Here is a 15,021-nt window from a genome sequence, read left to right as displayed (position 1 = left end):
CATGTCAACCCTCTCCCTTCTCGACCTTTTTTTTTTTTGGTGAAAATACACATAGCCAAAGATACACCATTTCAAAAATTTCTACACGCACAGTTCAGAGACATTGACTACTCTCTTCCACTTGTTCAGCCAGCCAGTTTTGAAGGTATCGTTTTTACCCAAGTAATGCATGCCTTCTACATTTGTTTGCTAACTGCAACCGCCTCCCATGAGGTATTTTCATAAGTGCACTATATATATTTTTTTTTTTTAACAGCAACATTTAAAAAAAAAATTGGCATAGAGACACTTCTGTAAATACCTGACAGAAGAAGGGCATGGTTGACAAACAAACATAGAAGGTGCTCATTATTTGCATAAAAATGAGTATATAATTCCAGATTATTTTTATTTTAACTTTTTAAATGTATGATAGTTGACATTTTGTGCATAAAGTGATACTTTGTTAATAGTTTTATTGCACTGTTTAAAATTTATGTAATTCAAATTTGCCTGTAGTGCAACTACTGTGTGTTACTGAAAGGAAACATAAATCTCTAGTCTAGAACTTTAGTAAGAAGGCTCATAAAGTACTGAGATTCTTTTTGATGACAAATTTTTCCTCTAATTTCCTTCACACTCACAAAATAACTAATAGATTTTTTTAAACGTTACCTTAATTGCAACATAGTCAGCAGGAATTATGGGATTCTCCAGTGTTGGAAGAGGTTTCTCATCAATATTTTCTCCAATCATCACCTTGGTGGCCACATCAATGAAGTCTACCCCAAGTGTCTTGGACGCAAAGGGGAAGGATCGGGAAGCTCTCAAGTTGCACTCTATCACCTGGAGAGATAACAAAATTCAAAAGGAGAAAGAGGATGGTGACAACAATGTTAATATTCTCTCCACCACTTTGTTTCCAACTGTTATTAACTGGGGACAGCCCTTGTTTTGCTCATCTTCTCCCCTTTCTTCTCACTGCTTGGACTTTTTCTAACTGGTTTCCTTTTGGACAGTATCTCTAAACTTTGATCTTCATCCATCTTCTCTTCCCAAATCCATTCCCACACACTGATGACAGATTTACTTTAATGCAGAGCTCAGAAAATTCCACACCCTTACTACAAAGCTTTCATTTGATTCAGTGGCCATTATATTAAAGTCCAGACCTTGACTTTAATTAAAGTTTATCTTCTTGTATCAATCAACCTCTCTAGTCTTGTTTTATACCACTTTTGCAGCCCCAATATTCCTTCCCAAGGTTACCTTCCACTATTTCCCTAGAAAAACAATCTAGCTAAGCTAAACTATTCACTATCTCCTAAGAAAAGCTGAGTTTTGAAGATGACGTCCTACTTGTGTGCCCTGTCCTCTCTATCTTATCAAAATACCAGCCATTCCTTAAGGTCCAGTTCACAATACAAAATCCTCCTTGAAGTCTTTTATGACCCACACCAAACCGGGCATGTGACACTCATGTTCATGCCCGTGCACACACACGCTAACAGATATTCTCTCCCTGTTCCATGACTCCAATACTATTTTATTTGTTCATTTATCCTAGGAGATATTAGATTCGACCTTATCTTATAGTTGGAGCGCTGGTGGTGCAGTGATTAAGAACTCGGCTGTTAACCAAAAGGTCGGCAGTTCAAATCCACCAGCTACTCCTTGGAAACCCTATGGGGCAGTTCTACTCTGTCCTGTGTTATAGTTATCTACAAACCAATCTTGCTCCCAGTTCTCACTAAATCTCAAGATCTTTGAGAGCAGGGATTGTGCCTTATGCATCTTTGCAGCAACCATATGACTTTGCAGAGAAGGTACTGAATCAGTACTGATTACTGATTGGTTAAATCAAGAGACTAAATTAATTAGAAATAACCTAGTTCATTCAACATGTTTTTTTGTTTTGTTTTGTTTTTGTATATAGTATTCAAAACAGCACTACTTGCTAGGAAAAGAGTAAAGCAAAACTTTAGTGCATGTAATTCCTGACTACATGTTCATATTACTTTATGGTATTCACTGTATCAATCTATATGCTACAGATGGCATACAGTGATCTTCTTTCCAGTGTATCAGAGTGCTTTACTAAGCTGTGACTGACATATCAGTGGCACAAAGAGCCTGTGCCTTCAACCAAGGCAGTCATTATATGCTATGCAACATCCCATACTCAGACACTAGCAGCTGCAGGGATCTCAGTTGCACTTTGTTTGGTGTTCAAAGAGAAGGAGATTACCAGAGGGACACAAACCAACATGACCTAACACAGCAGCTGTGTCCTCTCAAACACCTTGGCATTGCTTACCAAGACATCATTTCCTTTGACAAGAAACTGAACATTGAATGGTCCAGAGATGGCAAAAGCCTTGGCGATCTTTCGCGTAGCATCCTTCACCTGGAGCAAAAGGAAAATAGCATCTTAAATTTAGATTTCTTTAGTCTCTCTTTACAGAGAGCTACACTTCCAGTAATAATTTGTCTCTTCACCATTATTTGCCTTCTATTAACAAAATAATAATCGCACTAAATATTCACAACAAGATAGCAGGGAAAAGGACAGATCATTTTGCAGGATTATCTCCCTGCCAAATGCCCCTAGCTAGCTAAAATTATATTATCTGGTTTTACTTTGAAAGCTAAGTATAATCCTTTCAGTCTAGTTGCCTCAGCACCAGAAACTACAGTCCAAACTCTCTATCATTCTAATGACTTACCTGCTGAGATGTGCAGTCCCTGAAATTACATGGTACTGCAAAGAGGCATGAGAGATTTCTTTTATGTTGCTTTTCTGATGCCCTGGACTCTACAAAGGTAGGTATTATGGTCAGAAGGAAACAGTGTTTCCCTGCAGGGAAGCCCTGCATGTCACACATAGGAATCCCTATATCCACCAGAGACAGAAGGTACCCTTGCCCAAAGGGCGCACCGATTAAAAGAAGCAAGAACTCCTCACGTGTTGGCCTTACAAGAATGGCTCAGCAACTTAATTGGTTATAAAAGGAAATGGAGTCTGTGGCACACTGAGCTCTGAGAGGTTTAGAAAATGTGAGTTCTTGAGGTCATTTATCCTGACGTGAGAAACTGAAGCACATTTGAAATCCAGGGACGTTGTTCTTTTATGCTGCTGGTACTAAAAAGTATCCTGCTACCTCCATGTTCCAGAACAAAGTAAGAGCTTCAGAATCCAGCCAATCTATGGCCAGATAGACAGGTCTGCATGGATTCTGATGGTAGCATCGTTAGAAAAGCTCACTTAAAAAAAAAAAAGCCTGACCTAACATACCTAAAGACTAATGGAACATCCACTGAGTTATTTAAGATGACAGTCTCTTAAGTAGACAGCAGCTAGTACTGCATACTGAGCATATGAGCATATAGGCAGAGTCATCATTCCTGGGAAGATCTTTCACAGCAGTGGTTCTCAAAAAGGGATAGAAAGAGACAGATGAGAAAGTGCTGGTTTGAGGCACAGGTAGTAGGTAAGGGTAGAGATGGACAGTAAAAGCACAGTTTCCACAAGGTCCTGAGTGACTGCTACACACCTGTCCCACAACTCCTGAGAAACATTGCTTATATGCGCCTCACCTATAAGTGGGTCTCAAACATTAGAATCACCTGGAGCAGTGGTTCTCAAATTGTGGTTCCAGGTCAGCAGCAACATCATTCAGCTGGGGCTTATTAAAAATGTAAATACTGTCCACCCCACCACCACCTCCCAGAATTATGGAATCAGAAACTGGGGATGAAGCCCAATAATCTGTATTCTAATAAGCTCCCCAGGTGGTTCTGATGCACACCAAAGTTGGGAGAACACTACATTAGCATACAACCAAATAGGCTTTAAAGGGTAATGAAGGAAATTATTTTCTTTAAAATACCCAGCTGACTCAGACCAAGGAAGTTCCCCTCATCATTTAATTTGACTTAGGGCATGTGCTACATTGCTACCTAGCTTTTTTGTTTGTTTGTTTTAAGTGGGTTTTTTTTTCATCATTGGCTTCTTCCTCTTCCACTTTTATTTATAAATGATGACCTTTTCAATGGCTCCTTGGCTGACAGTTTGTGTGGGCAGCATCAGAGTAGCATCTCCCGAGTGGACGCCTGCATCTTCCACATGTTCAGAGATGGCATGAGAGATAACCTGGCCAAAAGAAGATTTTAAGGAGTTGTTAGGCATTTACTTCCATGAAGCTATTGCGTTGCCCACCCTTTTGATTCTAACATATGCACCAAATGTTGAGTAGTTCCTTTGCTAAGTCCTTGATGAGATGAGTAGAAAGAGCTGCATATAGACCTACTAGGCATGCTGTATAGTGGCTGATTGCCGCTAGGGGCAATGGAGAGTGGTCGAGAGCTTGCCTCCCTCTTCCACTGGTGAGTTCGGGAATAAATAACAGGAAAAGAAGAAAACTAAACTAATTGTTATTAATCTGTATAAACAGGACAGGAAACTAAAGCATTTGGGAGGTAGTGGAGGATATATTTATCTTTCCTTCCAGATCAAGTTTTTAACATTGGAAAAGAAAAGAAGATGAAGGAGGTGAATATACAGCTAGGTAAATGGTGTAACTTAGGTGGACTTCAAAGAAGACTTGATGATCTGATCAAGAGATCATTAAATTAAAATTTGGGAGAAGAAGAAAATATTCTTGTCCTCTTTTACAGGGAAGGCAACTAAGGTAATATGAGAATAAATAAGCCAAGTTCATGTGACTAGTATGTGGCTGAGTCAGGGCTTTGAACCCTTATCTGTCAGATTCCAAAGTCTATGGTCTCAATCACTATAACCCACGTATCAATTAGATATGAGTCTTTGGGAAATACATAAAGCTGAGAGTGAGGGAGAATAATTGTGTGGCTATAAAAGACTTAAGTAAATTACACAGAAGGTTTGCTTATCAGACTTATCAGTGACTTAGAGCTGAGTGACATTTGAGTCCCAGTCCTCCTGCTGCTACTTATGAGCTCTATGACTTGGGCAAGGTACTTTACCCACTTAGGAGCTTGTTTTTTTTCAAGGAGGTGTATATAGTGTCCAGAAAGAGGAAGGCAATTGTCCCAGTGAGTTCTGGACAAATCATAATATACTTGAAGTATTATCTCCATTTCTGAGTGTGACAGTTTAAAAATTATGTGAATACTATGGAACATTTCCAAAACAGGGAGTCCAGGATGATAAGTAATGGCTGATGTCTGAGAGAAGCTTAGGGCAAGGCCATATCCTGGCAAGCTGGAGCCAAATCAGGCCAGCAGACCAGTTTTACTTCGGCAGCACAACACCTGTAAAAAATATGGATGTCTCTAGGCCAGTCTTACATTCTCACTTCTGCATACATATGGTCATTCTTCTTTTATATCTGTCTTCAAATACTTAAAATATTGAAAAAGGAGAGGGGATGCATTTATGCTTTGCAACTGTGGAGGCCAGGAGGTCAAGGTATGAGTGTTTCAAAGAATCAAACCTTAGTTCAAGATAAGGAATACTCAAGATGTCCAAAAACATAATGCATTATCTTAACAACTTTTTGTGCCCCATTTAAACAGAAAACAGATGATCCAGGGAAGCTGGGAAGAAAATTCCTGCTTTTGGTGTTGGGGTGGAGTAGGGGAGAAGGCTGGAATAAATAATCTCTAAATGTGCTTCAATTTAAGGATTATATAATTCTCTGGTAATAAAACACCACTACTACCAAGAAAAAAAAAAAAAGGTACTTTGAACTGCTAATCTGGAAGACCAAAAAAAAAATTTTTTTTTTTTTTACTTTCAGTAGTGTTTTGAAGTATTTACAAAGTAGAAGATGAAGGCTAAATTTTGTTTTTCTTTAAAGCAGATAAAACAACAAGGACCTCCTAAAACATAACTTTCAATATTTCAAGATAAATCACAAATGCCTTATTAGCAGAATGAGCAAACTAAAGAAAAGCATTCTTCACATTTTCATTTCTCCCTGAAGTTACAGGCATTCGTTGTATTAACAATACAAGATATGATATGGTAAGCCAATTTTATTATCCTTATCCACCCCACTGTTTGGTTTTGCCTTTATTAACCCAATAAAAGGAGAAGAGTGGGAAATCAAAAAGAAGAAAAACCAGGGATTCAATTAGGAACTTCAGAAAGAAAAGTATTGGATGTTTTCATAATATCCATTGAAACATAAAAGGAAAACCACAGACAAAAGAAAATGAAGGTGAAAATCTATTCAAAGGGAATTATGAGTACAGGATGATAATTAATTTCGAATATTATCAAAGACAAATGCTAACAGTATGAAACAGAGAAAATACACCCATGACACATCAACAGAATTGTTAGCAAATTTTATATATATATATATATTTTTTTTTTTTAACTGAGCAGCTTCTCCACTATCATTAGAGCCTGGTTCATACAAACCATGAATTCTAACCTGTGTTATGTTTCAAAATGGCTAAGAAAAATAAAACACTGGTAGAAAGGTAGGATGGGGGACATTGGGAATAAAGCACTTACTCTTCCATCTTTACCAACAGCATCCATTTCTACTTCCCGGGCACCCTCAATAAATTTTGTCAGCACCACTGGGTGTTCCTGTCACCAAGGAAAATAGAAGGGAGGAAACTTTAGTTGAAATTACGTGTATAGTGTCAAGAAAATCATGTAGTCTAAGTAAATACTGGGGCAATACTTGGAAAAACTATAATGCTAAACACACTACACCAACCCATTAGCCAGTCTCTTTCGTAAGAACAAGTTTTTTCTGTTTACAGGGAGGCAGAGGACCTTCTTCCAACTTTGAGTGTTCAGCAAGCTGAACACAAGTTCTGAAATCTCAAGTGTAGGCTTCTAGGCGACTTAGCGAAAAGAGGGGTTAAGCATGGGGAAGAATATGGGTTTCTTCTCTGCTTCCAAAATCATAAATATCTTTCTGTTGTTGTCAGTCGCTGTCAATTCAATTCCAACTTATGGTGACCCATGTATGTAAACTAGAACTGTGCAACATAGGGTTTTCAAGGCTGTAACCTTTTGGAAGCAGATGGCAAGCCCTTACTTTCGCGGTGACTCTGGATGGGTTTAAACCACCAACCTTTCAGTCGGTAGTCCAGTGCTTAATCACTTGTACCACCCAGGGACTTGAATATCTCTGTAAATTATCTATAATTACATTATTGTTATTGGTTCAGGTTCTTTCTTCTTACCCTCATCTTTTCGGAGCACTGCAACTTCCTAAATCAGTTCTATATATGAGAATTGTGAAAGATCTGAGAAAGAGGGTAGCATTTTGTTTCCATTTTATTAGGCCAAAGATGAAATCTTTTACCTGGAATTAATACATCTTATATCACTGCTAGTAAGCATGCCAACTGCAATTGTAAAATCAAATATTTTTCTTTACTAATCTTAAAATGTTGCTCCTTTATCTGCCGTTTCAGATCCCTTGCCATTCTTGAAGTGCCTTCTACACTTGGTTTCTTCATGACAATATTGTGATGCCTTACACAACCTGACTACAATTGCTTTTTCCAGACTAAATGAAGTGGTTGACTGAAGGTCTCCAGTATTTACGTATCTCTTCTCCGCTATGCTTTAAACTCCAGCAACTTGGACCACTTGCTGTTTTCTGACCAGGCCTGAATTTACCTGTAGCCATGCCTCCATTTCTTGTGTACACTCTGACTTTCCTCCCAGCTTCATCTTTCAACTCATCCTTCAAGACCTAGTTCAAATGCTACCTCTTCCCTAAAGCCTTTTGGCCACTACTATGTAATTCAGCATCTTCTATCTATATGTTATATTTAATATATCTTATCTTCTTTAATAGAACATCTTAATAGAACTTAATTTTTTGGAAAAGTCAAAATAAACAACGTTTTACGCCATGAATAAGCTTCTTTCCTCCTAAATTTTATTGCTAGATGAGGCAAATTGCATACGTCCTTCTCTTCGAAAGCAACAGTTGCAAAAGACATGCAACAGTTTCTTAGCCTAAAAATAATTTGCCCTATCTCTGTTCCTTCTCTTTTGAATATTGGATATTCCTCATGACAGGTCTAGTTGAGACCAATGTGCTTTTTCTATATAATGACGATAATGGCATAACTTCAGGAAAAGGTAACATTTACCAGCTGTCCTAGTCAGTTTCCCTAGCCAAGCCTGAGATGAGGATTCCTGTTCAATTGATTTATTGAGGGAATTAGAGAAGCAGGATAGAGCAGCAGGGGAAAAAGCTAACAAGAATGTGGTCTCAGGTAGAGACTGCCTTCAGCCTGATCCCATGGGGAGCTCTGGAGCATGAACTGCACCACAGAGTTATCCCCGCCTGGAGGCAAAGATCAGTCATTGTCTGGGGTTTTGAGGGTGGTGATGGGGTGAGAGGTCCTGCTTTCTCATTGAAAAGGCTCTCGTTAGGCCAAGGACAGTTATCCAGAGAAGAGGGCAGCTGTGAAGCATCATTAGCCCTCACAGCAGTTGAGGATGGGTGCTCCCACAAGTAATGGGATCTGTGTGGGGCAACTACAGCACCCACATCCTGGCCAACTGAATAAATTAAATAGTCTTCAGTGAGGAGAAAAAAATCTCTCAATACATGCCAGTCTTTCAGCATCATACATTGTTGACTCCACCCTTCTTAAAACACTTTCTTTCTTTGGCATCTGTGAACCACATTTTCATGCTTTTACTCTTACAGATTTGGGCCCTTTCTCAGGCTCGTTTATGGTTCCATCTTCTGTATTCGGCCCTTAAATGTTGGTATTCCTCTGGTCTCTATCTTAGGTGCTTCTTTTCTCTATACTTTCTCCCTCCATGATTGCTTCCACTCTCAAGGCTTCAGTTAAAATGGCATGCTATTTATTTCTAAATCTATATTTACATCTCTATCTCAATCCATGACTTTGATCCTCAATTCTAGATCTATATAGCCCTCTGCATTGAAAGCATCTCCACTTGGACTCCTCATAGGAACCTCACATTCAAAAGGTCAAAAACTAGATATATGATTTTCCCCTCCAAAATGTCCTCCTTATCCAGAGTTCCCTATGTTAATAAGTGGCACCACCACCCACCCAACTGCTGAAGGCAGAAACTCGGGGGTCATCCTTCATTCTCTTTCGTCCTCCACATTCTTTCATTCACCAATCCCTTCAGTTTAAAGTATCTCTGGGACGCATGGACTCCTCTCCATCTCCTTGTCATTACCTTGATCCAAGGCACTGTCATCTCTGCCTTACATTGCAGCAACAGTCCCTAACCTCTTTCCAGTCTTGCCCTCATAACCCACTCTTATGCTACAGCAGAGTTATCTTTTTAAAACAGCAAATATGATTAAAACTTATGCCCATGATAATGGCTGACAAGACCCTCCTTTATCTTATCCCTGTCTACTCTATTTGTTTCTCTACCATCATCATAATCAACACCCCCACCATGTTTGGTGCTCTAGCCATAGTGACTCGTTATCAGTTCCTAGAAACTCCATGTTCTTTCTCACCACCGGGTCTTTACAAATGCTATTTTTCCTTCCTACTCACACCCACAACATAAGCCTTTCACCCAATTAACTTTGAGTCAACCATCAGATGTCAATTTGAAAGTCCCCTCCTCAAGGACTGGACCTCAAGACTTTTATACTATCTCTTAGCATCTTGTATTTTCTCTATTACAATACTCAGCACACTTAATTGTAATTATTTAATAGCTGATGTCCCTGCCCAAAAAACATCTCTGTGAGGGCAGACACTTGTGTCTACCTTTGGTATAAGTATAACCCTTGGTACTGAAAACAGTCTCATTATGTAGCAGATGCTAAATATCAATGAGAGGAGCTCTAGTGGCACAGTGGTTGAGCACTCAGCTGCTAAGTTAAAGGTGAGTAGTATGAACCCACCAGCAGCTCCACAGGAGAAAGATGTGGCAGTCTGCTTCCGTAAAGATTTGCAGCCTTGGAAACCCTATGGGGCAGTTTTACTCTGTCCTATAGGGTCGCTATAAGTCAAAATCAATTCGATGGCAACTTTCTTTTTTTTAAAATATGAATGAATACTTAAGTAGATGAATGATTGATGGGGGCTGGCTTTATTCTAGATTCATTGTATTGTGTATCTCAGATTCTGCTGTAGTTTGATGTGGAGATTTGAACCAGAGAGTATTCAGTCAGAACATTCGATGATAAAACTTTGATACTGTACAGGTTCTATCCATAGGCTAGGAGAAAAAAAAAAAAAATTCTTAAAGATATTCTACTTAGTGGAGATGCTACGAGGCCCAGTGTTCCAGATAGACAAGCGAGGACACCTGCCTCATCATTCAAATGAGGCCAGCTGGGTCTAGCTGTTGGTTTCTCAAATGCGGAGCACTGCAGGATTCACGGCCAAGAATAAGAGGGGAAGATAGCTGGTGTCTCACTCCAGAATGCATTAATGAAAACTATCCCATCGAAGAGATTCCTCCTCAGTTATCTGACTTTCAACCAAACGCGAATTCAAAACACATTTGGTTTTAATTTTTTACACACATTGCCTTTTCTCACTCTACCTTTATCCACTCTCTTCACTGCCCAACCATCCATGGGGAGCAACTATCATATAGAACAGGGATCTGGCTTCACGTGTGTGGGAAAAATCCATGCTCTTTATTCCTCTTTGAAATGTCTCTGAGTTCACTCTTCAGCTCCCTCCAAGCTCCACTTGCCCCACATCAAACTCTATGAGTTGTTCCTTTTTTTTCTACCCCAGCTAGCTTTTGAAAGCTTTTAAAAGAAAAATATTACTTTCATCCTATACAGTATAAGCTCTGCAGATTAATAACCCCACTGGGTAAGTCTTAAATGGATCATGCTGAAGTAACACCAAAGAAGAAAATAAAAGCTGGGGGCAGTGAAGGAAAGTAGTTGAGTTGCCACAAAATTATAAACATTTTTATTAACTCACAAATGGAATGTACCAAAAAAAAAAAAAAAAAATCAATAGCTGAGTGAGGCAAGGGGACTTAGTATTAAAGCTGCACAGTTGACTAAGGCAAAGTCCCCAGGTGTGAGAATTAAAAATTAGGAACGCTTTTACTTGCTAATGATGAGTATGGTTGGGTAGCCCTCAAGGCTGGGAATCCCAGGGATAACTTGACCAGTATTTAACTCATGGGCAGAGAAAGGAGTCTAAAAATGTATAAATCGCTATTTTGATCAAATGTGTACTGGTCTTCCCTTTTTTCCAATAACCCTAATAGTTTAAATATAATTAAATGCTTTTGAGTTTTCTCATTCCCATAAGAGACTAGTGGGTAGAGATGAAAAAAGGAAAACTGCCCTAACAATATAGTGTGAGAAGAAAAACAGCACAGAAAATAAGGGAGCAATTAACAGAAGATGTAAAGGTCACCACAAGGAAGTTGGACACTACCTGAGAGACTCTCGTGGCCTCCTCCAGGAATTTTTTCATCTCGTCTTCAGAGAATACTACATTCATGGCAGACCCACTGGAAAAAAGGAAACAAACAAACAGGTCAGTTTCTTTTATGGCTACAGAAGAAAAACATGCCAGACTTAACTGATTCTCAGAATGGTTCCAGGTAACCTCTAGTTCCAGTCCAGCTGAGTAAGGCAGTGCTTTTTTCTAAATTGAGACTTTACTCCACTTAATCACCAAGACAATCAACCTAAGTAAAAAGATGCTGGAGTTGGGGGTGAGAGTTGGGAGTCAGACTTGTGATAATACCCCAAGAGAACTCTGGTAGCTCTAAATACTGTACTTTCCCAAGGTTTGTCCTTTCTGATTTGTTGTTTTAACTCTCTACTAGTTCCAGGTAATTCTTAAATCTTAATAGGATCCAGCCTAGGACCTAGTTTCTCTAATCCTGTTTCTTCAGAGTTCCTTACCAACCACTGATCTTAAACCACTGTGTAAACTGTCAAAGCAGGTCATTCTACTACCTCAACCAGGTTACAAAATAATCAAACTTTTCTGTAGTAACGTTTGCAAATATAATGTGCAGTAGCTGACTGAAACTTATCCGTTGTGTCCTTCCTTCTAAGTGCTTTGGAGAGAATGCAATCTGAAACCAATTTACTCTGAATTCTGACATTTTCAAAATGAGATAGGAAAGGGAGCAAGGAGGAGCAATGACAGAAGAATGGGGGAGGAAATAAGGGTAAAAATATTACTTTCCACTTCCTTCTAAAAAGTAGTATTTTCTTGACCTTTTCTATTTTATTACAAATTTGTGCATAAAGTGCTTTCAATTGCTTCATCTGTTTAAGAGAGGACTGCTAGAGCAATAACGTTGATAATTCACAATATAGGAAACTAGAACAAAGATGTAAAGGAAAAAGGAAGCCCAATAGTCAAAGCTGTTTTCTACTCTCCTTCCTTAACTGTATGGGTTGTTTAACTTACCTTAATATCTCAAAGAAGTAGCATTATTAGACTGTGGTTTACATAAAATGTCATTTAAATAAAAAGGAAAGTTTTCCACCTCATTTGAAATTTTTCATTATTTTAAAAGATCCCATCTCAAATTCCATTTACACTTCCAAATTGTGCACAGCTAATTGCATTTCTCTTATTATTCCCTGTTCAGTGAAGAAGTTCCTTACATGTGGTAACATCTGAAGAGAATAAGTGGTAATCCACAACTTCTCCTTTGATGATACAACTTGGTTTCAAAGGTTAATATAAGAGACCCTCACTGTCCATGTCCCTCACCATTATAATGCATCTATTTAAAAATATGACCTCAAATGGCTCAGAATTTTAAACCAGAGGCACGATCAGAAGGTGGTAGCAACAACTGAAAAGATAAGCTGTCATTTCTGGGTAGCAGAAAACGGATGCTGGGGAGAGATACCTCAAGTTGTTTTATATATTGTCCTGTTCTCTAATGTAAAACCATCCTCCCTCAGCTTGGCAAAGAGATGCCCTAAGCCATGCTTCTAGATGTAGGGCTGCAGTATCTTCAGATCGTAGCTCCCTGATGGGAATGTGTTACACTGAAGGAAGAGCCTCAATCTGACTGTGATGATTTAGAGATTGCCTGACGGATTTACAAATTACTACACATCAGAGCCTACTGCTACTAGCATACAACATACATGTCTGTGTCACCAGATTTTTAAGTCATTGTTTTGGAAGACAAAATATTACCTCAAAACATAGGAAGGTCTCAACAAGCAAGGGTAGCCCACAGAGCTTGCAAATTCCAATGCCTCATTCTAATTAAGGGAAACAACAATAAAATATATTAATACCTTAAAATATGCCATAAAAATGCAGAACAGTATCATTAGATCAAGTGGTAACCCAACTCTTTTTATTCTTTCTCTAAAAGACACCATTAAAATGTAAATCTAACACTGAAATACATAAAATTTCTAGTTTCTACTTCTAAATATCAAATCTAGTTCAAAAATAGTTTGAACTTCTTTTTCATTGTTTGAATCTCAATAAGAATACTCCTATCAATTTATAACCAGCATTTAACTACAATCGTGGAAATACAGCAGCTTTAAAGTGAATTCACTGAGTATAATGCATTCCAGTTGCCCTGTAGTTAACATCCCCAGTAGTTAACATTCAGGTTACAGGTCTTCAAAAGAGAACACTAACAGATATGTGTTTTTCTCCTTACCAAAGTATTAACAGCCTTCCATGGTGCCTGAGCCACCTTCAGCTCGTCTAAGACAGCAGAGAAGATGGAGCGATCCTCAGCCCTGTCGATCTGCAGAGGGCTTGTGCCCATGATCTTGACGCCATTTTTGTATAGAGGGACTGCCAGGTTGTTTGGAATCTGTCCTCCAACTGATATGATGCAACCGCCACATGCCTGCAAAAGACATCCACAATATCAGCCATTGGGGTAACTTCATTGTTAATGGACAATTGTGCTAATATTGGCTCCATTTCCTTTTTTGAAATAATGTTTAACATGACTGTGATGTCTTCATCTCTCTCATCAATTTATAACATTAAGTTATGCCACAAAGAGATAAACAGACATAGTTCTGGCTTTCCAGACACTTACATACTAAAATATATGTAAGGCTTCCGTACAACTACACACAAACACCATTTGTGACATTTGCAGATGTGGCCAATAGAAAAAGCTAATAAAGCCAATTAATCTTTTTACCATGCACTGTACACTATAATCAGTTAATTTCTGGATGACTGTTGTAATCTTCTAAATGGATACAAATCTCTTCTTCTAACACTCACTTCTCCTGTCCCCCTCTACCCTAGCACTTCCCATTCAGATTAATCAATCTACAAATTTCTTCACCAAATTACTCCTACACTGAGTTCTCCAAAGGCTTCCATTGTCTAAAGGATAAAATATAAACTATTTATTCTGAAATAAAGACCTCTGGAAAATTAAGACTTTCCAGTCTTATCTATCATCACTTCTCTCAGCCCTGGGAATACCACTCTACTTACTGTCTCCAACTACATACATTCCTACTAGCAAGCTTTCTGCTCTTGTTGTGTGCCTTTGAGTCTATTTTCGATTCACAGAAAATCCATGTGTTACAGTGTAGAACTGCTCCATAGGGTCTTCTTGGCTATAATCTCTAAAGAAGAAGATTGCCAGGACTTGCTCCTATGGAGCCACTGGATGGATTTGAACTGCCAACCTTTTAGTTAGCAGCCCAGATCTCAAGCGTTGTGCCACCAGGGCCCACTACTATACACCCTTCTTAACCTTCCCTCATCATTGTTTCCTTTCTTCTTCTCTCCTCTCCCTTATCTAAACTCTAACCACTCGAGTTTATACTCCACCTTGCATTCTGATAATCTAATTCACAGTCCTCTTTCCTTTACTGCTACCTCAGCACTTGTCTATAGCACCCAATAACTGATTTTACTGTCTATTATCTTACTACTTGCTTTAAAAGCAGTCCCTGGATATTTAGCCTGACTTTGGATGTTAGATCAGTATAATAATTCCTTACTCAAGAGGGTTAAAATGTTGTGGGGTTGTTAACCAATGTCATAAAACAACATGTGTACTACTGTTTCATGAGAAACTATTTGTTCTGTAAGCCTTCACCTGAAGTACAA

At 38.7% G+C, this 15,021-nt stretch overlaps 1 protein-coding gene across 1 annotated transcript in view; it reads right to left on the bottom strand.

Moving 5' to 3' along the window:
* Positions 1–15,021, bottom strand: part of CPS1 (carbamoyl-phosphate synthase 1) — a 135,537-nt gene that overhangs the window by 16,420 nt on the left and 104,096 nt on the right. The window contains exons 26-32 of the mRNA XM_004376281.2: positions 13,592–13,786; positions 13,108–13,175; positions 11,368–11,443; positions 6,485–6,562; positions 4,025–4,132; positions 2,297–2,386; positions 655–825 (exon numbers count right to left, since the gene is read on the bottom strand). Coding sequence (XP_004376338.1) covers positions 655–825; positions 2,297–2,386; positions 4,025–4,132; positions 6,485–6,562; positions 11,368–11,443; positions 13,108–13,175; positions 13,592–13,786 — 786 coding nt within the window. The remainder of the gene's footprint in view (positions 1–654; positions 826–2,296; positions 2,387–4,024; positions 4,133–6,484; positions 6,563–11,367; positions 11,444–13,107; positions 13,176–13,591; positions 13,787–15,021) is intronic.

The sequence above is a fragment of the Trichechus manatus genome, unplaced genomic scaffold, assembly GCF_000243295.1.
Source record: "Trichechus manatus latirostris isolate Lorelei unplaced genomic scaffold, TriManLat1.0 scaffold00041, whole genome shotgun sequence".
Classification (NCBI taxonomy): Eukaryota; Metazoa; Chordata; class Mammalia; order Sirenia; family Trichechidae; genus Trichechus; species Trichechus manatus.
Note: the sequence above shows the minus strand (reverse complement) of the source record. Positions and strands in the feature narration are given on the sequence as shown.